We start from the raw sequence: 25641 nt of genomic DNA, 5'->3' as shown, positions 1-25641 counted from the left end.
TCTCTCTTTTTTTGTTTTGTTTTTGCCGACTGCATAAAGCTGAAATCGCACATGTTAAATGCGCCTAAGATGCGACAGACCTGTATACACTTTAGATTAGAGGGAAATTTAAGACTTATTTTGCTTATTAATAATTCAAAAATGTCTGAACCAAAAGTTTCCAAATCTGACATATTCTGAAATCTTTCAAGAGGAATGATATCTTTGCTAAATTATGGCTGCCTTCCTGGCCCAACAGGAAAAGGGATTGCTGCTCTCAAGCTGCTGATGAGACACGTGGCATGAGAAAGACTTCAAAAATGCCTTATTGCAACACATATAGCAACCATCACCAAAAATCTTCCCTTAAACTGTATAGCGAACTAGATTAGACATTTTTAGAATCATTACATTTCTCCCTCCCCCACCACACACACACACTCTTCTCCAAACAACTTTTTTTCCTACTTGGTATTTTTAATATTAGAAACATCAGACTTTCATATATTCCTTTTTTGCTGGAGGAAGTGGGTAGGATCTTGGAAGACATGAAGAGTGATAAGGTGGGTGAAGTAATATCTTTGATTGGACCAACTTTTGTTGGTGAAAGAGATGACCTTTTGAGCTTACACAGAGTTCTGCTTCAGGTCCCAGAGTACCTTTCCCAGACCAGAAGAAGAGTTCTGTGTAAGCCTGAAAGCCTGTCTCTTTCACTAACAGAAGTTGGTCCAGTAAAAGATATGACCACCCACCTTGTCTCTCTAATATTCCGGGGCCCATATGGCTACAATAACACTGCAAACATGAAGAGTGACGTCACTTCTAGGCTATAACTTGCATCTCACTTACTTTCTCCCCTCCCATTAGCTAAAGCTGGAGAGGACACCAAGACTGATAAAATCTCAGACTAAGTTAAGATATGTATTTTATGTACAGAAAACGAAAAAGATAAAGTTCGAATAAGTAATATTAACTGTTCTACAATGTGCTTGCTGGGTTAATTCCTTCTTACTGATACATCGTGCAACTCTGCTGAAGTCAAATCCTCATACAACCTCAGGATCAAATGCAAGACTCACCTTTTGACATAATTTCCCACCCATAATAGGGATGAGGAGAGAGGAAAAGAAAGATCATGCTACCTGATATATAATACTTCTGTAATATGTTCAGATACTACAGTGATGAGCATAGTATAAAAACCTAGATAGACACCAGATAGACAGAACTGAGAAGAAAATATGGTACATGGTAACAAGCAATTAAAAATACAGGCCAGATCCTCATGTGGTGTAACTTGTCAATATGGCTATAAGTCACACTAGCTGAGGATCTGACACACTTTGTGTGCAAAGCATGGACCTGTTAATGTTACTATTAGCATCCTATCCTTCATTTCCAGTCCTGCATGTGTTTAAATTCATAGAGTGAACATTAAATTAACATAGGCTTGAATCCTGAACTTTTTTCAGGCAGACCGTGCAGCCTTCAGAACCCCACTGAAGTCACTGGAATGCTGTGTGGGTATAAAGGTCTGCTAAAGTGAAGCTGTTTGCAGGACTGGGGACATAATTTTACATTTGACATTATACAAATTGGATAAATGGTAAGGCCTACAAACCTTGACATTGCCTTTTTAAATTTTTAACTGAAAACTAATAATTTTATGGAGAAAAGAATTAATGACATTAAAACCACTATCAAAAATACAGAGGTTATGTATCTGTGGTCACACCAGCATTAGGCAAAAATATTGTTTTTAATTGTGACATATGGTACTTACCACATGGCAAAGTGTTGCTCTCTTCTAATGTGTGATTATAGACCCAATTTTTCTTTCTCCAGCCTATAATATTACCATCTGTGCAGCCAGATATTTTATCTGCTTCATTCCACATTCTGAACATGTACAGCTCACCAACCATACCCATGGCTGAAGATGTGGCTGATGATTGTGAACAGCCAAGTAAAATCTGCCCATCTGCAATAAGGTCTTCTTTTAACAGTTTTTGGCTTCTTTTTTCTGTTCCATTTATAAATAGTTTCATCTCCTTGTATTTACTTCTCCACTCTATGCACACTTGGTACCAAGTGTCCACATTAAGTTTCTCCTTTAAGTTTATTTGGGTGCCAAACATCCAAACTGTCAATTTGTCATGATCTCCTGTAAGTCCAAGTTCATAGCTATTTGCAGAAGTAGTGCTACCAGGTCTTTTTATATTGTATACAAAAGCAGTCCAGGGATTACTAGAAGTCACTAGCTTAAGGTACACACAGACTGTGAATTCTTTCAGGGTAGGCACATGAATTCCTGGTGACAGAGACCAAGCATCTTCACATGCAGTCTTAAAAACAGCTCTGTATTGTCCTAGGAAACCATCCTGAGCTAAATAAAGAAAAGGTAACTTTTAAATACATTCTTTTATAATGACTTTTGCACAGAAATCCCTTGCTGTGCTTTGATAATTTACCTTAATGAATAAGCAGAAAGGTAATTGAATTGTCCCTGTTAATAATGATATCTGAGATTACCAGTTTTTCCCTATACTTAAAATCTGTGTAATAATAATGGTTGGCAAAAAAATGACTTTTCAATGGCTTCTACTGTAATAATACTGCATTTGACATCTTTCATGAGTGTGAAGCACTGGCTCTCAATATATTCATCATCTTTAACTGACACAAGAGCTTGGATTCTCAGTATTTTCCCAAACCAGGAATTAGCAATTAAATGTGCTGTACTAAGCACCAATAAAACTATTGGATACATGCAGATATTTTCAAAAGAAAATATTATTTTAAATGACTTACTAGTTAAGTGAAAAATTGTGTTACATATTAAATACATGTCTACTCTTTGTGTTTCCGCACAGATAATCAAGTGCATAATAACTGGCATGTATAAGCAAATGCAAATATTCATTAGTAAGTAATTAGAAACAACAAACACAGGAACAGATCCTGTTAATACTTAAGCACCTGAGTTATTTACATTAGTAAGGCTGCAATAGAACTGACTACTCTCATGAGTAAAGTTGATCAAGTGTTTATATGTTGCCAGGATCTGGCATATAAGTAGCAAGAGAAGTCATTAATTTACCTACAAGTGCTTGTCAATTGTTAACACATCTGACTTACAAGAGCCATTATAACTAATGAAGTCATAAAAATCTTTACTTCATTATATACCTTCCGCATCTTGTAATTTTTCTTCACTGGAGTTTTAAAAGGCATTCAAGGTACTTTTTAAAAATGGTTCATATACATTTTTCTTGAATGACTGGGAAGTTTGAAAATAAAATTTGTTTGCTTAAAGTTACTTTTGTCCATCCTTTTTACCCTGAGATCTATTTGTATATCTGGTGATAAATTATGCCACCTGGTGAGGGTATTCTAGAAGTCAGAGACAGTGCAGGAAGTCCGTCTCAACCTTCTCTCCTAGTGTATACAGACAGGGAAAAGTCATAATTTGGCACCTTATATTAGGGATGAAATAAGGTAGGGAAGAACGGCTAGTGCTGCTGGCAGTGCTGACAGCCAAAATGGAAACATTTCAGGGTGGTGTGAAGCTAGGGACATTGATCACCCCACTTACCAGGTTAGGTGCACTGGAGGGAGCGCTGGCTACAGCTGTTGTGTAGGTGTGCTACCTACCGCCTGCTCCTCCAAAGTTCTAGAAATATTATGTCTTTTATAAAGATAATGGTTCAAGGTACCTCTGCCTGAGTGCGTGAGTAAGAGCCATCCGGAGAACTTCAGTATGTTCAGAACTAGTCCATCATATCATTGTATCAAATTCCACCCCCGGGTATAACCCACTATAGTCAATGGTGTCACACCATTTGCTGCATTTGCTAAATGTGTTTAAATTTCTAAAAACTCTGACTTCCTGGAGTGTAAATACATGACACAGGATAGGACTCAGTTTCTAAAATTAAGCATAAGGCATTATAAAATACATGATGTATGAAACATTTAACCTTTACCTCTAATATATACCACTTTTCATCCTTAAATGTCAAAATGTTTTACAAAGGAACACAAACATCATTATAAAAGGAAACTGAGGCACAGAGGCGTGAAATCACTAGTCCAAGGTCATACAGTCAGTTAGTGACAGAGCTAGGAATAAAACCCAAATCACTGGTCTCCCATGTCTATTGTACCACATACACAAAACAATGCTGCTTCCCTTATTTTTATTAGAAACAAAATAACTCTGTGAAGAATATCCATAAATTAGTTTATTATTATTACCAGAAACGGCATAAAATTGCCACATTCTGATACATGATTTTTTTCCATACTTTGGACCTCACCTCCTTTCTCTGCACTACACCCCATAGCCAAAGAGTGGCACAGAAGCTGTTACACCACCTCTATGGTATATTACTATTAAATAAGTTGTATTTTATTTTTCTCACCCATAGCTAATTAGAAAGTACTTATACCTGATATCCTTATTAACAATAAAGAAAGAATGTAGATGTAGGATATTCGAAAATGCTCAGATTTGACCTAACTATTTCCATTGTTGCTATGGGAATATTACCATCGATTTCTATGGCAGTGGAATTTGGCCAATCATGAGCATATGTGAAAAAAATCCCACCCATAAAATTAATAATGATTACATATTCTCTCTCTCTCTCACACACACTCTCTCTCTCTCTCTCTCTCTCTCTCTCTCTCTCTCTCAATGTTGGATGAATAAGGATAAAAATATCTTACGTATGTCCGAGGTAGCCAGAAACACGTGAAGTAAAACGATAGCTAGAGAAATCTTGAATTTCAGTAAAAGCTCCTGGACTCTGCCAGCACAGCAGTGCTGCACTCCACAGGCAATCATTCTAGAACACACAAGGGAAAAAGATCATATTCTATAACAATGATCAGCAAAAGGACAGGATTGTAGATATTACATTAGATGATACTTCCGAAACATGGATGTAAATCTTTTAAACTCTGCTATTTCTACCCAAATGGGGCTTACATTCTTTCTGTAGAGGGCTAGAATGTGGAATGACCCAGAAATTCTTGTTAAGCATCTCTTTTTCTGCTATAACCAAAAGTTAAGTTTATAGCTGTGCACTTATTGCAATTAGGACGGATTCTATTACAATTTAAAACAAACTTCAAAGCATTACTTTTAATACATGTAGAATATATCTGTAATATATCAGATACTCTACAGACCTTAGGATTCTGTGACACACCAAAATTATATATATATATATATCTCTTCAAAAATATACCATATTTCTGCATATACACCGCTACCTCGATATAACGTGACCCGATATAACATAAATTTGGATATAACGCAGTAAAGCAGTGCTCCGGGGGGGCGGGGCGGGGCTGCGCACTCCAGTGGATCAAAGCAAGTTCAATATAACGCAGTTTCACCTATAACACGACAAGATTTTTTGGCTCCCGAGGACAGCGTTATATCGAGGTAGAGGTGTACTATTTTAGGTTGTGATAGGATCCTTTCTATTTGCAGAAAGTGCACATTTGTAAACTTATCTTTAGTTTAGAGCTAAAAAATAGGCCATTGCAAGCATTCAAATTAATGAAAATATTTTATTAGTACAAAATGAATAGTTACTACAGATATACTATGACAGACAAGTGCTGGTACCAGGAGATGGGAGCAGTGCAAAGCTATACCACTCAATGAGAGCTGCTGAGTGCTCAGCACTTTTGAAAATCAAGAAAATCTATTTAGATATTTAAAACATTTGTTTTTGAAATATGGCCAGTGACTTTGAAGGTACTTGCAAAAAGGTGCTGATATTTAAAGGTCAATCAGAATGTGTTAATAGGATTATGTTATCTGAGAGGAAAAGATCAAATGTATCCACCTTGAAAAGGGCCAACTGCACTGCAGAAGGGTTGGACCAAACAAAAGAAATGAGCAGGAAAAAAGTGGTTGGAAAAGCGTGGAAGCAATCTGTATGTATCACTCAAATGTATCAAATGTAAATACAGAAAATACACATTAGCCCTAAAGACTTTAATAAGAGCAATACAGCATGAACATCAATCAGGACTTCCAATAGCTATACGGTAACCAAGAAATCCCATAGTAGTTGGGAACAATGGGTTTAGGTAGATTTATTGGGATAATGAAACTAGTATATTATATGCATTTTGGAGATACAGTATGCAGCCTATAATCTGGAATATCATCACCTTCTGAAATAATTCTGAAGGAAGAAATGTACCAATTTTTTTTATCAATTGGAAGAAGTTAAGTACTACATATCATGGGTAATGTTGTCATGTGTGCTACAGAAATTAAACACCTCAAAGTAAGGCCCTTTAGAGGAAAACTCAGTTGAGCAAAGGATAAGAGCCTAAAACTGAACAAAAAGAAACATCACATTAGAATGGAAGAGTTAGTTAATGTACATCATGAGTCTTAGCAAGGATGAGTTGAAACTAGATAAAAAATAAAGTAATTCAAGAAACACCAGAATCTAAAGACAAACAAGCACCTCAGAGATTCACAGGAAATGTATTCCAAGTCAGTTTTCAGCTCACCTCTGTTACAATTTCTAAAAATAAAACTATATATTTGCATTTGATTGAACTGCAGAATTACTTTAATTGTCCCAAGACTGATTACAAAGACCCCTGTGCTTAAATGCTTTTATGTATGTAACCTGAGAATATCAGTTGTTAAACTCTCAGGGTCTTGGTGCCATAATATATTTTATCGTTATTTATTTTGATTCATAAATAAATGAGGTGCCCATTCAAAAGGTGTGGGTATGCAGCCATTACCTTGAGATACACCAAATTTCCCCAGACCTCAGACTACATCACCTCCGAACAAAAATCAAGTTATAAACAAATTCCCCAGTTTTAAAGGCAAATTCCTTCCTCTGTAAGGCAAGGGATTTACCCATAGTGATATTCTCAGACAACACACTCAGCACATACAGATTGTACCATCAATTGGCTGTACTACTTAGCACCCAACAGTTGAATTGTGAACTTCCCTGAACCCTAGGAATGTCTGAAGTGGCATCCAGAAGATTAAAGAGCAAATTTCCTATTATATGTCACATACAATACTGATGCACAGCTCCTACCTTATCCTCATTTAATAATGTATTAAGACATGTATTTAAAACCAAACACCACACTACTGTACAAATAGTATTCCAATAGCAATGACTAACTACTGAAATACAATTTGTACCGTATATGATTCAATCATTTGGAAACCACATTTTCTAGTAATAAGAATACAATTAAATTTGCAGCCTGAGAACATATGTGGGTTCTGGCTTGTGCATCATTACTAGTAATAAAGATTCTAAAAGTTAATGGAATTGCAAAGGTATAATGGAGGACATAATTTGGAGACAGCAGGGTTGCAGGTAATAAGTGAGGATAGAAATTGGCCTACAGTTTAGTATTTGTGATCATGTAGGAGAAGGAAAGAATTCAGCTTGACTCTCAGTGCCCAGGCTGAATTTGCGGAGTTGTTAGTTAGAACAGCATATTTTCATTTGTAAACGGAGCACATATGATACAGAATCACTAGACAGAAGCTTCTTGTGATGGGGTGTATAGACTCTACACTGGTTAACCATGGGTTAACAGGAGCCTGAGCTCAATTAGGCCACTGGATAGCATCTGGAGGAGTATTAGGCATAACTGGTGATCAAGTCCAGCTAAGTTGGTGCTGGATCTTTATAAAAAAAGGAGCACAAGATAGTGGGAAAGGAAGGCCATGGAGGAGACCCAGCTAATCAGTAGAGAGGTTTCTTCTCTTAGGCTAAATGCAGAGAGAGCCCGGGAGGCCTGGAGTCAGAACTGGTGGATCCTGAGACAGGAGGAAACCTTATAGGCTGGGGACAGTGAAACAAGGGTCCAGAGGTGGCCTGTCTTGAGCTGAAAGGCAGCTGGAGCAGTGAAGCCCAAGAGTGATGGTAATAGGGTGACCAGATGTCCTGATTTTATAGGGACAGTCCCGATATTTGGGGCTTTTTTTTAGATGAGCTCCTAATACCCCCCACCCCCGTCCCAATTTTTCACACTTGCTATCTGGTCTCCCTAGATGGTAAAGTCTAAGGGGCATTTAGACTGAAGTTTGAGAGGTTGCAGGGAGAGAGGGAAGAACTCTGCTGTCACTCTCATGGTAGCAGGGAGTAAAGAGACCTGTAAGGAACAGGAAGGCTTCTGCAGGACGAGAAGAACCACCAGGGAAAGCCTTGGTAGGAAGTGGGGGGAACATCTGCTATCTAACATCTAATCTGCAGTGAGTGAACTTCCCCACATTTCTTAGGCACAGTTGCAGAGCACCGCAAATGTCTTAGAGAAAACTACACTCTGTAAGTGCTGCAACAACAAGAGCTAAAGAACTCTGGAAGGATCACTAAGGATGTAGCTGAATATACACCTCTACCCCTATATAACGCTGTCCTCAGGAGCCAAAAAATCTAACCATGTTTATAGTTTCATAGATTCTAGGACTGGAAGGGACCTCGAGAGGTCATCGAGTCCAGTCCCCTGCCCTCATGGCAGGACCAAATACTGTCTAGATCATCCCTGATAGACATTTATCTAACCTACTCTTAAATATCTCCAGAGATGAAGATTCCACAACCTCCCTAGACAATTTATTCCAGTGTTTAACCACCCTGACAGTTAGGAATTTTTTCCTAATGTCTAACCTAAACCTCCCTTGCTGCAGTTTAAGCCCATTGCTTCTTGTTCTATCCTTAGAGACTAAGGTAACAAGTTTTCTCCCTCCTTATGACACCCTTTTAGATACCTGAAAACCACTATCATGTCCCGTCTCAGTCTTCTCTTTTCCAAACTAAACAAACTCAATTCTTTCAGCCTTCCTTCATAGGTCATGTTCTCAAGACCTCTAATCATTCTTGTTGTTCTTCTCTGGACCCTCTCCAATTTCTCCACATCTTTCTTGAAATGCAGTGCCCAGAACTGGATACAATATTCCAGTTGAGGCCTAACCAGCGCAGAGTAGAGCGGAAGAATGACTTCTCGTGTCTTGCTCACAACACACCTGTTAATGCATCCCAGAATCATGTTTGCTTTTTTTGCAACAGCATCACACTGTTGACTCATATTTAGCTTCTGGTCCACTATAACCCCTAGATCCCTTTCTGCCGTACTCATTCCTAGACAGTCTCTTCCCATTCTGTATGTGTGAAACTGATTTTTCCTTCCTAAGTGGAGCACTTTGCATTTGTCTTTGTTAAACTTCATCCTGTTTACCTCAGACCATTTCTCCAATTTGTCCAGATCATTTTGAATTATGACCCTGTCCTCGAAAGCAGTTGCAATCCCTCCCAGTTTGATATCATCTGCAAACTTAATAAGCGTACTTTCTATGCCAATATCTAAGTCATTGATGAAGATATTGAACAGAGCCGGTCCCAAAACAGACCCCTGCGGAACCCCACTTGTTATACCTTTCCAGCAGGATTGGGAACCATTAATAACAACTCTCTGAGTACGGTTATCCAGCCAGAATACGGTTATCCAGCCAGTTATATCGAACTTGCTTTGATCCACCGGAGTGCGCAGCCCCGCTCCCCCGGAGCACTGCTTTACTGCATTATATCCAAATTCGTGTTATATCGGGTCGCGTTATATCAGGGTAGAGGTGTATTTAAATTACAGCTCGGTGTTCTCAAGTAATGACATTTAAGATGATTGTTAGTATTACTTATAATGTTCAAGTTGTTTGAATTAGAGAAGACCTTTATTGGTTATTGCCTTATTATGGTGCAATAGTGTCATCCACTGCTTTTTCCAAACTATGTGCCATATTGTGCCGGCACTTTTGAAACAGAATAGCAGTTTTCTAAAGAAGTTCTGCTTTTTTGATAAAAGTACATTTTGAGTGGGTTTAAGACCAATTCAATCTCTCTAGATGAAACAGATGGTATTTACTATGAACAATATTGTCCTGCACTGTACTGTACTCTTTGTGAAACCGAATTTTAAAAGTTCCATAAAGCCTTCACAGTTCTCTTTGAATACAACTGTAAGGAAAAAGAATATGAAAACCAGTAAGTGTTTCTCTTTTTTGTTCTCTTTACATTTTAAAAAATAAACTACCAGAAACTTGTTTTACTATGTCCAGCTTTATCCAGAACAACTTTTCACCATTTAAAATCATTGCAAACACTTGAAATTCAGACATTCATACCTAACTACTGGGTATGTTGTCTTCACTTTCTTTTGTTCTAATCCTGCATCCATTACTTAGAGAGAGCCCCATTAAAGACCTCTGGCTTTAATACAAATATTTTCCTACATTACAGAATTATTTAAAAACTCCAGACAGTATTTTGCATATCTTTAAATAGCATTCTTGTAATGTTAAAGTTTGTAGCTCCCTTTAGCAAACAACCCTAATACAAATTGTATTAATCTAATATTTGTATTTATTTTTCTGTTTTAATTATTCTAATATTAATTTTTGTTAGCTTTTATTTCAAGTTAAAAACATAACTGGAGCAAAAAGAGGCCACATGAAAACAATCATATTATATTAACTCAACACAGTTTTAAAATAAAAGCAGAACATTAGCAGTGATATGAAAAGAACCTGGAGTGAAATCCTGGCTCCACTGAAGTCACTGCAGCCAGGATTTCACCCTTAGTAACCATACTGTACTTCAGTATGTCTCCAAAAGATCATTCACATATAGACATATTTAGCACTTTCTTACATTGGGGATATTTTTCTCATTCTTCTGGAGTCATGTTGCAATATGATATGTTTTCTTTATTGAAGTTGGAAGTGTTGGAATAGTAAGCCTTTTCTGTTGCATTTTTGTGACAACAGACAGCCTGTATTATGCCAGCTGCAAGAAGTAAGTAAGGAGCAAGACACAGGAAGGATTGCTGGGACTGCGCAGGTATGTCTCTCTCTCTCTCTCTCTCTCTTTCTCAGTGCTTCCCATTGCTTTCTCCAGGATAAGAATAAGACTATCAGCTTCTTCCATCAGCTCCGCTCCCTTATTTTCCAGATTGGCATCAGAAAGTAGTAAAGCTTCTAGTTTATTTTTAAACTTTGGCTGAAGTAAGAGAGATGTAATGGGAAGGATGCTTATGTTGGAAAGTCTTATGTCACTGTTAAATCTGGCACATACAACGTCCACTGACTTAGCAGCAATAATAACGCCATCCTTTAAAAAATGTTGTCCTAAGTTGGCGGGGGGCGGTCAGTTTTTTCCAGAAGACAGTAAAAGAATTATTTGAATGATACTGTGTATGGTGTTTTCTAAGGGCATGTCTACACTTACCGGGGGATCAATGAGCGGCGATCGATGCATTGGCGGTCGATTTAGCGGGTCTAGTGAAGACCCACTAAATCAACCGCAGATGATGCGCTCCTGTCGATTCCTGTACTCCACCGGATCGAGAATAGTGGGGGGAGTCAACGGGAGACGACATTGTGTAGTGTGGACCCCGTCATAAGTAAATCTAAGCTACGTCCATTTCAGTTATGCTATTCACGTAACTCAAATTGCGTAGCTTAGATCGAATTTCCCCTGTAGTTTAGACAAGGCCTAAGACTGCAAACTGAGACATACAAGTAGTCTATAAAAATCAGTTTATCTTCTGATAGAATACCACCTTTTCCTTTGGCTGCTACAAGTGTTTATATGTCCCTGAACGTGTGTTTCAGCTAGTCTATCCAACATGTAACAAGTAAAGCTTAATTTAATCAATATTTCCTGTTTCAATTTGTCTACAGGTACAATGTATTTTTCCTCACTTGTAAGCTTTTGTAGGCCTTTTGTGAATGGCTAAAAGTGATGCAAGTAATGTTTAATACTTCAAAAGATGTTTAATACTTCATTTTTAAGGAAGCTATATCCTAACACCTAAAAGCAGCTTACAGTGAGCAAAATGTTGTATGTACACCACAGCAAACCACCTCAAAACATTGGCTCAGCTGCTAGTGGTAATCAGGGGGAAACCCTTGGGAGGGAATCTATATTTTGACATATTCTAGGTTATTGGTATTGGATGGTCTCTTACAAATGCAAAGAAGCCAAGCACAGTGGGCCAAGTTCTGCCTGAGTTACACTCATGTAACTCTGTTGAAGTTTGAGACATAGTATAAACAAATTCATATAAAATTCATATGTGCAGTTCATGAGTGTAATAGCCTACTGGGTGTTTTTCCAATAAGCATATACTCAGTGACTAACTATCAGAGGGGTAGCCGTGTTAGTCTGAATCTGTAAAAAGCAACAGAGGGTCCTGTGGCACCTTTAAGACTAACAGAAGTATTGGGAGCATAAGCTTTCGTGGGTAAGAACCTCACTTCTTCAGATGCAAGTAATGGAAATCTCCAGAGGCAGGTATAAATCAGTATGGAGATAACGAGGTTAGTTCAATCAGGGAGGGTGAGGTGCTCTGCTAGCAGTTGCTAATTTGAAGTAAGACGTCAGAGAATGCCAGTCTGTTGTAACTCAGGTCAATCTAATGGTCTGTTAGATTGAGCACGAGTGTGGAGCTGGGTTCTGTTGGTCGCGATCCGATGCACCGAGGCTTTGCAGGACTAAACTCTCTTTTGCAGTGACTAAGACTCTCGTGAACCTAAACTTAGTGTCAATCTGAGTGACTGGTGTCAGACACAATAAAAAAATAATGAAACACAAGGGCTGTTTTGTTTGAATCCAAAAGACTGTACATTCAGCCTTAACTTTTGTATTTCCTGACTTTGGGAGCATGTAAATCTTAACCTTAATATGGAACTAATGTAGGATTTTGCATTATTTTAACTTATTTTATATAATACTAGAAGTGCAGCTAGTGTTTTTCCAGAGACAAAGACCCCAATTCTGAGTTCTTGAATTCTTGCATTCAGTACAGAAATGGGGCAGTTTATAGCCTTAAGTCACCTTTGTGTCTCCTTTTATTCCAAGGCCATTCTGGAAATAGTTCAGTCTATAGTAAGTGAGAGCAGCCATACAGCCTCACTCTCTCCTTTCCCCCTACCTTGCATACCCCATATGCTGGGGAATGAGAAAGGGAGCATCTTACAGCAGTTTCACAAGATCTACACTGACCAAGAAATCACCTTACACATGGGCTATCCCCCAGAGAGAGATCTGTTAAGAGTCCTTAAGACTGGATCAACATAAAAGCCTTAAGGCAACATATGATTGGGGCAACGGTCTCCGCTTCAAGGAGGTTACAAACTAAATAGACAAAATATGGATGGAGGATGAGGAGGAAGGGTTGCAATAAGCAGCAAAGTAGCTATGTTTGCTTTTATGTCTCAGTGCCTCAGGGGTGGAGGGTGTTAAACTCTACTCTAAGTAGTGCTATAGATTTCATGAAAAGTGTGAAGGCATGGCAGACAAAGTCAGGATGGAAATTCCAAACATATAGGGCCTCATGCAAGTTGTCAAGGAGGTAAGTGGAAGATGGAGACTAGGGAAGCACTTAGGCATGTAGTCTGAGTTCAGTAGAAGGGACAAGAGAAGAAGTGGCAAGTGAGAAAAGCAACGTTTTACAAAACCTTGACATTCAGCTACAGGACTTGAATTTGATGTGGATGGCAAGAGGAACCATTAAGGGCATGTCTATACTGCAGTGGGGAGTAAGCCACATTGCCCAGGTAGACAGACTCATGCTAACGGTCTTGAGCTATCATGCCAAAACTAGCAGTCTGGATGTTGCGGCTGTGACGTTATTGATATAATCTGGGACCATACAGAACATGGTTGCAACCAAAGTCCTTAGTGGCACCACATCTTGTATAAAGGGGGTCAAATGAGGTGTCTAAGACAAGGTTATGGTTTGCTGGTTATGATTATGCTGTCTATATGTGTGTATCAATTTTGTAGTTGAAGTTGTGAATATTGTCTCTATACTGTCTGTATTTCAAACTTATGCTATGCTTCTGGGAGACATCCCAGACAAGTTGGTGTTAGCTCTGCCTAGCCTGCTTGATGGTCCATTATGGACCATCAGCTATACAATTGACCCATGGAGAGAAGGCAGATACACCTTGTAACTCAGCAAAGTATGCAGGAACTTGCCCATATGACTCCAGACTCCATTTTGCAGTAATTTTCCACAGTAAGAACAAAGAGGTGTTCTTACACCTGGAACAGACTATAAAAGGCTGATGCCTCGTCTCCATCTTGTCTTCAATCCTGCTTCTTACCTCTGGAGGGACTTTGCTACAAGCTGAAGCTCTGAACAAAGGACTAATGACCCATCCCAGCTGGGGATGTACTCCAGAGACTTGATTTGAACCTGCAGTTTATTTCATCACTGCTACAAGCCTAAACCAAGAACTTTGCCATTACTGTATGTAATTGATTCCATGTAACCAATTCTAGCTCTCATCTCTATCTTTTTCCTTTTATGAATAAACCTTTAGATTTTAGATTCGAAAGGATTGGCAACAGCGTGATTTGTGGGTAAGATCTAATTTGTATATTGACCTGGGTCTGGGGCTTGGTCCTGTGGGATCAGGAGAACCCTTTTTCTTTTACTGGGGTATTGGTTTTCATAACCATTTGTTCCCATGATGAGTGGCAGTAGTGGTGATACTGGGAAACTGGAGTGTCTAAGGAAATTGCTTGTGTGACTTGTGGATAGCCAGTGGGGTGAGACCAAAGTCCTCTTTGTCTGGCTGGTTTGGTTTGCCTTAGAGGTGGAAAAACCCCAGCCTTGGGCTGTAACTGCCCTGTTTGAGCAATTTGTCCTAAATTGGCACTCTCCGTCGGGTCCCGCCAGAACCGCATCCTTACAGTGGCTCAGGCTGAAGTTCAGGCTCCCAAGCCCACCTGACCTCCAAGGCCTTAGAGCCTAAGCCACAATGTCCATGCTGCTATTTTTAGTTCCTAGCTCAAGCCCCACTAGCATGAGTTTGTCTACCCAGGCTGGGAGGCTCGCGCCCAGCTGCCCTGTAGACATATCCTAAGGGGTTTTGAAGCTGGAGATGTACACAGTCAGAACAGTGAGCAAGACAGATATTTTCACAGTACCATCTTGGAGAAACTGAAGTTGGAGCCATGGATGCCAGAGAGAAGAATGCTTAATTCATACTTCTACTTGGCCTTCTCCTGAAAACTTACGCTTAAACTTTCTCCATCTTCCTGTGTGTGTGCACGCGTGTGAGTAGTGAAACAGTCTCCCCCACTCTCCTTTCCATGCTCTCCTGGCTCATACAGCAGCAGAAGCAAAGAAAGCAAAATGATGATGTGATCTCATCCTACACCTCACTTTATGGATTCAGCAGGTCTCTTATCTCCCATCCTTGCAGCTGGTGGAATTCCTTAGGAGTTGCAAGGTGAAATATTTAGCAGACTTTAAAAAAAAGAAAAATCAAAGTTCACTTTTATTGTATCCCAATGGCCAAATGAACGCTAAGCACAGAAGCTAATGCCTCTTCATTTTGAGGGAGTGATTCACCCTTCAAATAGCTTTGATCTGACAGGAGGGGGGAGCATGACCTAAGCAACATGTTGCACTGGGAACTACACTAACTTTGGTGCATGTGCCGTTGAAAGGGCAGACACATGTTGCCCCTCCCACACCAAACACTGTCTCAGCAGAGCTCCTGGCTGCACTAGTGCTGCTCCTGGCTGGTGCAGTATGTGGCGGACGGAGGACTCCCTTACAAGGAGAGTTTAACAGCATGTTAAATTGTATTATACTGTTCAACCCCCAAGTGGTGCTGTGTATAATATACTTATGCTCACAACAGCCATTCTTGGCAGTCTATTAAAGGATCTGAACAGGGAATGCATCTGGTGTATCTCTCTGGGAAGGAAACTCTGTAGCCAGTTCATATTATAATACAGAAGCCTGACCTGCTAGTAGCAGTCCCGCAAAACTAGGGTGTAGAAGGAGTACATGACAGAGAGGCTCCACAAAAAGCTGTCTGAGAAAGGGAAGGGCAAAAGTCAGGCCAAACTAGGCGTTGAGATTGGGCTAATATAATTGAATTAAGCTAAATCAATATTAGCCAGGTTTAAAATCCCTCTGAGTGTCCACACAAGAAGATTAGGCTACTTTAACTAACTCAATTTAGAACAGTGGTTCTCAACCAGAGGTACACACATCCCTGTGGGTACACAGAGGTCTTCCAGGGGTTACATCAACTCATCTAGATATTTGCCTAGTTTAACAACAGGCTACACAAAAAGCACTAGTGAAGTCAGTACAAACTAAAATTTCATACGACTTGTTTATACCGCTCTATATACTAAACACTGAAATGTAAGTACAATATTTATATTCCAAATGATTTATTTTATAATTATATGGTAGTAATGAGAAAGTAAGCAGTTTTTCCGTAATAGTGTGCTATGACACTTTTGTATTTTTCTGTCTGTTTTTGTAAGCAAGTACTTTTTAAGTGAGGTGAAACTTGAAGGACACAAGACAAATGAGACTCCTGAAAGGGGCACAGTAGTCTGGAAAGGTTGAGAGCCACTGTTTTAGAAAAAAATTTAGTTAAATCCAATTCAATTTCTGTGTGTAGACCAGGCATAAGTGTCAGCTTGGCAAACTCAGTCTGGAACCTGAACTCAATCTGGGTTCTTTCCTTCTTGCTCATCATCAACAGTTATAAAGTGATTAGCTTCCTCAGTTATGAGTCACACTGAGGAAAGTACTGACTTAGTTTAACATGAATATAATAACCTCACTTTTTTATGTCATTGTGAAAAAGATGATGTAGGCACAGAATAACTATTGTAATGACAGAACAAAAGCTCAAAAATCTCAGATATAATGGGCCAGGTTTATTCTTAACGCCACTGAAATCAACAATAACACCTGGAATTAATTTGGTGCAAAATCTACATGGAACAATCCAAAATCCAATGGTTGGAAGACAAATTAAAATGGAGAATTTGGCAATATCTATAATCCAGCATGCCCAGAAGACTCAAATCCAGGCAGAGAGCCAACCTAAACTATTCTCTACAGAGTACAACATGGGTTTTTTTTAGTATTTAAAATATCCATAGATGCCAGTAACCGGATTTTGTTTTTTAATGAGTCCACAATAATATGTTCCTAATCAGTGTATATACATTATTCACTTTTCCTGGTACATGCAGTCTGTACTGCTCCTAAACACTCATGTTTGATCTTGTGTGACAATTTCAGGTTTGCCCATCATAACATCTTGCAGGATTGCTTCTTCAATGAATATCCTCTAAAGAACTCTATAAATGAGAACACGTCTAATGCTACATTTGTGGTTAGTGTTTTGGTGACTAAAAAATTAACTAAAATTATCTCATTCTAATTTTACATAATATAAATATTAAGTACAAATTCTAGTAACTTCTTCTGAAAGCCATGAAATAAATAAGTATTTTAACTTGACCAGACTTTTCCAAAACTCTAGTATGTTTTTTTTCCATCTGCTCTTTCATCTGTGGTTTGCTGTCTCCAAAAACAATTTTTTTAAGTTACAAAATGATCACAACTACTGTGATGATAGGATTTTTTTTCTGTAATAGTCAGTAGGCTGCAATTGAGCAGTTGTCTCCGAAAACACAAGAGGACCATCAGAGCAAAAAAGATGACCAGCACTTTAATACGGTGCTATATTGAGTCCCACCTGTTGGAACAAAGAGTGAACAACAATGGAACAACTCCACAGAGTTGCTCATATACCAGATACCTGAACTGTCTGTGTAGTTACAGCTCACGTAACCATTAAGATGTATGGAAAAGCCTGAAGTGGGGACTAAAATAAACACATGAAAAGTCCAATATCTGTCAACCTTTTAAATGCCTGCACATTTTATATACAGTGACTGAAAAACTTGGTCCTGATCCCACAGTCCTGATGCAGATTACACTCACACTGAAGTCCTGCAGAATTTCAGAACTGGCTCCTTACTTTACATTTGGAGGCAAATTCTGATCAGCCACTCACATGAGTGGTGCTGCTCATGAGCACGGAGAACAGGATTTGTCCCTTGGTCTTTGCACAAAGGATATAATCAATCCTGTATTCCTTGGGCACCCAGAATTTAAATTTACTTCAAATTGTTGTAGCTTGTCTTATCATCAGAAGTTGGTCTGATAAAATATATTACTTCACCCACCTTGTCTCTAATTTACTTTGAAGGAATTTTTGGCATATAAGAAATGCAGGACTGATTTCCAAATGAGCAGCATTAATACATAATTTCATATAAGACATTTATTATTGTATATTTTATAAAAATCAATCTCTTGATGTGTACACAACATTGATTTTACAAAATAAGCAATATTTTTGAGTTCATGTGTTTGAGATAAGAGCAAAACCCTTAGACATATTTCTATACTTTACAATTATTGATTACCATTTTGCCCTTCAAATACATTCTGGTCTAGCTTTTAGCTGAAAATACAACATTCATAACCCAAATATGATGTTTAATGTTAAAAGCAACATATTTGTGGAGGCTGCTACTCATGTCTCATACTGAGAGCTAAAACTGTCAGAACTTAAAGGTACTCTTCTTCCTATATTTCCTCTCATGCCATTCTATTCTTAGTCAGGCAAAATTACTACTGCATTCAAGGGGAGTTCTGCCTACAACCTCCCCTCCCCCCCAATATAGGTGGCATAAATGAAGCTAATTAATTTAAGAGTGGGAATTGAGTCCCTTCTTCATTCCACTCACCCAACTAGAGCCACATATATTGAGGTATTAAATACTAAATCCTGAAATTTAATTTGGAATGTACTAAGGAGGAAAAATTTGCTCACAGGTTCCATCTGACCTATAAAGATCCAGTTAAAATATTAACATTAGAATCTAACTGCCACTTCATGTATGTGAAAAGATTTTGTTGGCCCCAATTTACATATTATTTATAATTATATGACATCTTTCAAATGTTTCACTCTTTAAACAATTTTCAGCCATAAATTACAATATGTGTGCTTTCTTAGCAATGTGTAATATTTGAATGATAACATGGCAAAGTTAGCTGTTTCTTTTCTTTGGTTTAATTCAATGACTGTTTCCAACTCTTTATTGACAAAAAATTTTAAACAAACAAACAAAAAAACAAAAACACCACCAGTGTCACCTTGCATAGGACCAAACCCTGCATACCTTACTCGTGCAAATAGTTCCAGTGAGGACATTAAAGACAAAAGGAAGGCAAGCAGCATTTGGCCCATAATTTTAGGGTATAAAAACAGTAAAGGGAATCTGAGCAGATCTACCACCTTAAGAATATGCAAGATGATAAGCTAAGAAATTAATTTACAATTGTTTTGTTTAGTGTTCTTTGCACAATTCAAAACAACATCCCCACACATACAGCAGCCAGAAACTGTAAACAATGAATGTAAAACTGTGCACTATAAAGAGTATAAGAAAAATATTGTATATTGTATATAAAAACAGTTATAAATACAGTCTCTAAATGATGAAAGAGAGAAACTTTTTCTTTGAATTCAGTGTAACAAAATGACAAAGTCAGGGAAATGCGGTGATGATGTAGCCGTGTTAGTCCCAGGATATTAGAGAGACAAGGGGGTGAGGTAATACCTTTCATTGGACGAACTTCTGCCAGTGAAAGAGGCAAGCTTTTGAGCATACACAAAGCTCTTCTTCAGGACTGGGTAAGTTCAAAAGCTTATACTTCACCCACCTTTTCTCTCTAAATTCAGGGAAAGATGGTTTCAGTAATTATCATGCACATCATTCCTCATGAAAGGCTATATAAGAGGATAGGCTGCAATATACACAAGTTTACTCTAGGAGGAATTCTGCGCCACTGCGCATGCGCAAAGGGGAGCCACAAGAGCAGTCATGCGACCCTCCCCAGCAGTATGTTTTGGGGGCCCAGGGCAGCCAGCAGAGAGAGAAATCACTGTGGGGCAGTAGGCAGGACTGGGGAAGACCTAGCTGGTGACTCCTACCCTGCGCCAGGCTCAGCTGCTAGTTCAGCTGGACTGGGAGGACGGGACTTCCTCTATCTTTGCATGGCATCTGGGGGTGAGTCAGACCCACTCCCAGTTTTCTCCCCCAGCTGAAGAAGCTCTGCAAAGCCCCCACCCCCCCCCGCTTTCCGCACCCCTCACCCCTCAGCTGCAGGGGGAAGGATCCCTGTACAGGGAGCTGCTCCCCCATCCGCCCACCCCCCGTGCATCCAGACCCCCTCATACCCAGACCCGCCTGCCGAGCCTCATCCCCTCCACTCAGAACCTCCCCCCCATGAGCCCCACTCCTGATGCACCTGGACCACCCCAATGAACCACCTGCACCAGGATCCCCACCCCACCAAGCCGCAACCAGCTGCATCTGGACCTCCCCATTGAGCCCCTCACACCCATACCCCCCGCCGAGCTCTTTCTCCCCCACACCCAGACCCTCCACCCTGCTGAGCTCCAACCACCTTCACCTGATCCTCCCATGCAGAGTCCCTTTATCATTGCACCCAGGACCTCCCCCACACACACACCTGGATCCCCCAATGAGCCACCCGCACCAGATTGCCCTACACAGAATCCTCTCAACCCACACCTGGATCCCTGCATACTAAGCCCCTCTACACTTGGATCCTGCCTGCCCACACCAGGTGAGCAGGGCCCTGGGGTGTTTCTGGGGCAGGCAGGTCTTTGCGCTGTGTCAGGATTGGGTGCAGCCTTACCGCTGAGTCCATATCTGGGGTGGAGGGGAGCTGCCCAGTGATCTCCCACCTCTGTGCAGCCAGTGCCCTGTGCTCCCCAATGCCATGCTGGAGCCTCCAGATTTATTTGACAAATAAAATTTGCAGAATTTTAAATTATTGTGCAGAGGATTTTTATTTTTTTGGCACAGAATGCCCTCTGGAGTATCAAATGACTTACCATACCCAGATGACTTTCAAAATATCTTGTTTAAAATGCATCTGTTTCACCATTTTTGTTTCAGAATGTAACATGAAAAGATAAGCAATAACAAATACTGGACTAAATTCAGCTCTCAGTTACACCCATTCATCCCCATAGAAAACAATGGGCAAGTACAGGTGTAACCAAGAGCAAAGTTGGCCTACTATGATTAATACAGAAACATGGCCATGATGCAGGTATTCAAAAGTCTGATCTACCCAAACATTAAAAACCTGTCAGTCAAAACATTACAGAAATAAGGTATTCTCTATTGCAGGGGTTCTCAATCGTTTTCTTTCTGAGCCGTCCCTACTGCCTCCCCGATACATTCTATAAAAACTCCATGGCCCGCTTGTGCCACAACAATTGGTTTTCTGCATATAAAAGCCAGGTCCAGTGTTAGGGTGTAGCAAGTAGGGTAATTGCCTGGGGCCCCATGCCACAGGGTCCCTGCAAAGCTAAGTTGCTCAGGCTTTGGCTTCAGCCTCATGTGGTGTGACTTCAGCTTTCTGCCCTGGGCCCCAGCAAGTCTAACGCTGGTCCTGCTTGCTGAACCCCCTGAAATCGGGGCCCCCAGACCGCTGGTTGAGAACCACTGCGCTATTGTGTAATGCACTGGCTACTTCAGAGAAGTTAATCATTTTATCACTCTTGATTAGAGGGAAAGTCAGAAATAACCCCTTGCAGCAGTTCCTCTCACACATGCTCAATTACATGGGGAGCCACTCATTTCAAACCAATATTTATGTCCACATCCTAATGAAACTTGTTGCCATCTCACTGCTTATTCCTGATATCAGAAACACAACTCCGGAGCAGTGGTTAAACAAAACGTGATGCCTATTACAGACACCGGGTCAAGTCCTGGTCCCACTGAAGGCATGGGCAAGACATTGTCCCTACTTACACTTGTGCAAACCCACTGAACTCATGTAGATCAATGGCCCCACACGTTCTGCCTTTGCTATCTCGATTGTCTCTTCTTATGGGAGGGTCAGTGGCATATTTGAAAGCTGGGTCCTTGGCAGGTTGAGAGCTGTGTTTACACCTGTGAGCCCTATTTCGCAGCAGACTTTCTTTTTCTTTCTTTTCTCAGGGCCAGATCCCGGGGCTCTTATTTAGTTTGTGCTCCTTTAGCCTGGCAAAAGTTACATTTCCCAGGCAATAAGTGAGGAAAAAGCTGAAGAGGCTCCTTGGGCTTTGGCCCCGACGATAATAACAAGGCTCTTTCCCAGCTCGGGTGAAGACAGAGGTGCACAGTACATCCAGCCTGCTGCCCGCGGGAAGGGGCTGCACATCCCCCCGGTTCACCTAGGAGCCGGGCTGCTGAACAAGATCCCCCGCCGCAGCTCGGCCAGCCCCAGACATATCGCACCAGCCTCCTGAGCGGGCAACTTTCCCCCAGGTACTTCTCCGCCCCGCACCCAGCGGGACCCGCTTTCCCCCACTGCCCTGCCATCGGACGGGGCAAGACGTGCCGGGGGAGGAAGCCAGGTCCCTTCATCCCCAGCGAGTCCCCCCTCGCTCACCTCAGCCCAGCCGCTCGGGGCGGACCCCGGCGGGACACTCCAAACTTTGCAGCCCTTGGACAGCCCGTAACTGAACGACCAGAGGAGACGGCGCGGCTGTGCCTCCCCTCCCGCCCCCCAGAGACGGGCACTCACCTGGCCCGGCCGGCCGGCGGGGGAGCGCTCGCTGCTCGCTGCGGCTGCTCTGCTGCCCGGGTCGCTTCTGAGCCAGAGGCAGCGCGCGGCGCGGCCAGTCCCGGCAGCTGGAGCAGCCGCCACCTGTGGGAGGAGGAGGCGGCGGGAGGAGGAAACCCAGCAGCGAGGCGCCAGATGCTGCGGCGGTGGCCGCGGGTTCCCTCGGGGCGCTGCTCTCCGGACGCTGCACTCCCAGGCGGCTCGGTCCCGCCGCGGTGCGCTCAGGCGGCCAGGGCGCGCCCCTGCTGCCCTGACCCCCGCCGAGCCCCCCTCGCCAGGCAGCGCCCCCAGGCTGTGGCCCTTCAGTGGTTCTGCCCCCAGAGCAGCGGGGCCGCCTCTCGCACGGTTATTCCCGCATCTGGCTGACTTGAAAAGCTGCCGAGGAAACACAAATCATGGGTGTACACACGGCTGCCAAACCACCTCAGCTTCCATTCCAGCTGGGGGGTGCGGCTGGGGGCACCGACGTGAGGGGCAGAGCCAAGACACTGGCTGGCTTTCTCAGCGGGTCTACAACCCCCTCAAAGGAGTGTGCGCCCTTGATCTCAGGCATGCACGGTGCCCACTGGAACAATTCATGGAGCGGTGCTCATTCTTTAGGGTCCAGTTCGCCTGGGCGCAGCTCAAGGCAGAATCCTGTTTATTTTTTCTGAGGGAATTTGATCAAGGGTCTCCCTAAATCACTGGCAGGTCATTAGTGACCGCTGCTGCCAGGAAAGAAGCTCTGACAGGAGCATAGCAAGAGAGGTGTCTGTATATCCCCTTCCCAGTTTCCCGCAAGAAGTGCCTTATATTGGTGGGACAAGGTGGGTGAGAGACAATATATTTTATTGAATCACCTGTTGGTGAGCGAGACAAGCTTTGGAGTTTACACCAGTGGTTCTCAAACTTTTGTACTGGTGATCCCTTTCACACAGCAAGCCTCTGAGTGTGACCCCCTTTAGAAATTAAAAATACTTTTTAATATATTTAATACCATTATTAATGCTGGATGCAAAGCGGGGGGTTTGGGGTGGAGGCTGACAGTTCGTGACCCCCTGAGGGGTCCCGATCCCCCGGTTGAGAACCCCTGGTTTACACAGAGCTCTTCTTCAGGTCTGGGAAACACTCTTTATAAGCTCCAAAGCTGGTCTCTCTCACCAAGGGAAGTTGGAGCAATAAAAGTTATTACCTCACCCACCATGTCCGTCTAATATCCGGGGACTCACAAGGCTACAACACTTAAGCTGACAGGTCAGTTTGCTTGAGGCAGCAATAAAAAGCTCTAGAGCCAATAGAGTCTTAATGACCCAGTTTAAAATTAGACACTCATAACTGTACATGTTGAATTTACTATATTGAAATATCCTTACAAATAAACCACAGGGGACACAAAACAATATATTAAATGTCTGTGTGATTTACTGTAGGCTGAAGTAATGAACATGCAAAAATCTTAGCTGGGCAGAAGGCCCACTTTTATACTGGGTTAGGTTATAGGCATCATATAAAACATGAATATTAATGTTAATGAACACTTCTAAATAAAGGCAGTCTCCCCTGTAAGCATTAGTTTCGTTGTTGTTTTAAGGGAAGGAAATTATGTCAGAAAATTTGATCCATAAATGTTATTTCATTGAATTGGCAGATGCTTTGACTATATAAAAGTATCCAAACTAGACTCATACATATAAATCATATCAGCATAATGAAATAAATGGTTCAGGTTTATATGAAAATGAAAAAAAAGAAAAGAAAAATAGTCTAAAGTAATGAGGAAATGTCAGCTTATTAAATCAATGTTTCCATAATTTATGACATTATAGTATTTTCTATAGCTCAGTAGTTAGTTGAAGGGGTAGGGAGAATGTTATCTTTGGTACACATGGAGGTCAAGAGGTATGTGAGGTGTGATTTGGTACAGTCAAAGAGGACCTGGCAATTAGAAAAGGTGCTGAAAAATCCATCCTCCAATATGAGATATTGAGAGATGGTATTCTCACATGTCATAGCATCATAGAAATGTAGGGTTGGAAGGGACCTTGAGAAGTCATCTAGTCCAGCTACCTCATGCTGAGGCAGGACTAAGAATATCTAGACTCACCACTCTACTAGAATTCTTTGAGGGGGTCAACAAGCATATGGACAAGGGGATTCCAGTGGATAGAGTGTACTTAGATTTTCAGAAAGCCTTTGACAAGGTCCCTCACCAAAGGCTCTTAAGCAAAGTAAGCTGTCGTGGGATAAGAGGGAAGATCCTCTCATTAATTGGTAACTGGTTAAAAGATAGGAAACAAAGGGTAGGAATAAATGGTCAGTTTTGAGAATGGAGAGAGGTAAATAGTGGTGTCCCCCAGGGGGTCTGTACTGGGACCTGCCCTATTCAACATATTCATAAATGATCTGGAAAAAAGGGTAAACAGTGAGGTGGCAAAATTTGCAGATGATACAAAACTACACAAGATAATTAAGTCCCAGGCAGACTACGAAGAGCTACAAAAGGATCTCTCAAAACTCAGTAACTGGGCAACAAAATGGCAGATGAAATTCAATGTTGTTAAATGCAAAGTAATGCACATTGGAAAACATAATCCCAACTATACATATAAAATGATGGGGTCTAAATTAACTGTCACCACTCAAGAAAGAGATCTTGGTGTCATTGTGAATAGTTCTCTGAAAACATCCACTCAGTATGCAGTGACAGTCAAAAAAGCTAACAGAATGTTGGGAATCATTAAGAAAGGGATAGATGATAAGACAGAAAATATCATACTGCCTCTCTATAAATCCATGGTATGCCCTATCTTGAATACTGCGTTCAGATGTGGTCGTCCCATCTCAAAAAAGATATATTGGAATTGGAAAAGGTTCAGAAAAGGGCAACAAAAATTATTAGGGATATAGAATGGCTTCCGTATGAGGAGAGAATAATAAGATTTAATAAGACTGGGATTTTTAAGCTTGGAAAAGAGACGACTAAGGGGGGATATGATTGAAGTCTATAAAGTCATGACTGGTGTGGAGAATGTAAATAAGGAAGTGTTATTTACTCCTTCTCATAATACAAGAACTAGGGGTCACCAAATTAAATTAATAGGAAGC

The 25641-nt window shown here is 41.0% G+C and overlaps 1 protein-coding gene across 4 annotated transcripts in view; it reads right to left on the bottom strand.

The window, feature by feature from the left end:
* ADGRG2 (adhesion G protein-coupled receptor G2) overlaps window positions 1-22576 on the bottom strand; it is a 97916-nt gene extending 75340 nt beyond the window's left edge. For 3 of the 4 annotated variants that reach the window (XM_034755774.1, XM_034755783.1, XM_034755793.1), the window contains exons 1-3: window positions 22519-22576; window positions 4711-4829; window positions 1763-2365 (exon numbers count right to left, since the gene is read on the bottom strand). In XM_034755774.1, the coding sequence (XP_034611665.1) occupies window positions 1763-2365; window positions 4711-4828 (721 nt within the window). In that variant the 5' untranslated portion in view covers window position 4829; window positions 22519-22576. The remainder of the gene's footprint in view (window positions 1-1762; window positions 2366-4710; window positions 4830-22518) is intronic. The other variant, XM_034755802.1, reaches the window with a different exon arrangement.
* Between the last annotated feature and the right edge of the window lie 3065 nt (window positions 22577-25641).

Source organism: Trachemys scripta, chromosome 1 (assembly GCF_013100865.1).
Source record: "Trachemys scripta elegans isolate TJP31775 chromosome 1, CAS_Tse_1.0, whole genome shotgun sequence".
Classification (NCBI taxonomy): domain Eukaryota; kingdom Metazoa; phylum Chordata; order Testudines; family Emydidae; genus Trachemys; species Trachemys scripta.
This window is presented reverse-complemented; position numbering and strand designations above follow the sequence as displayed.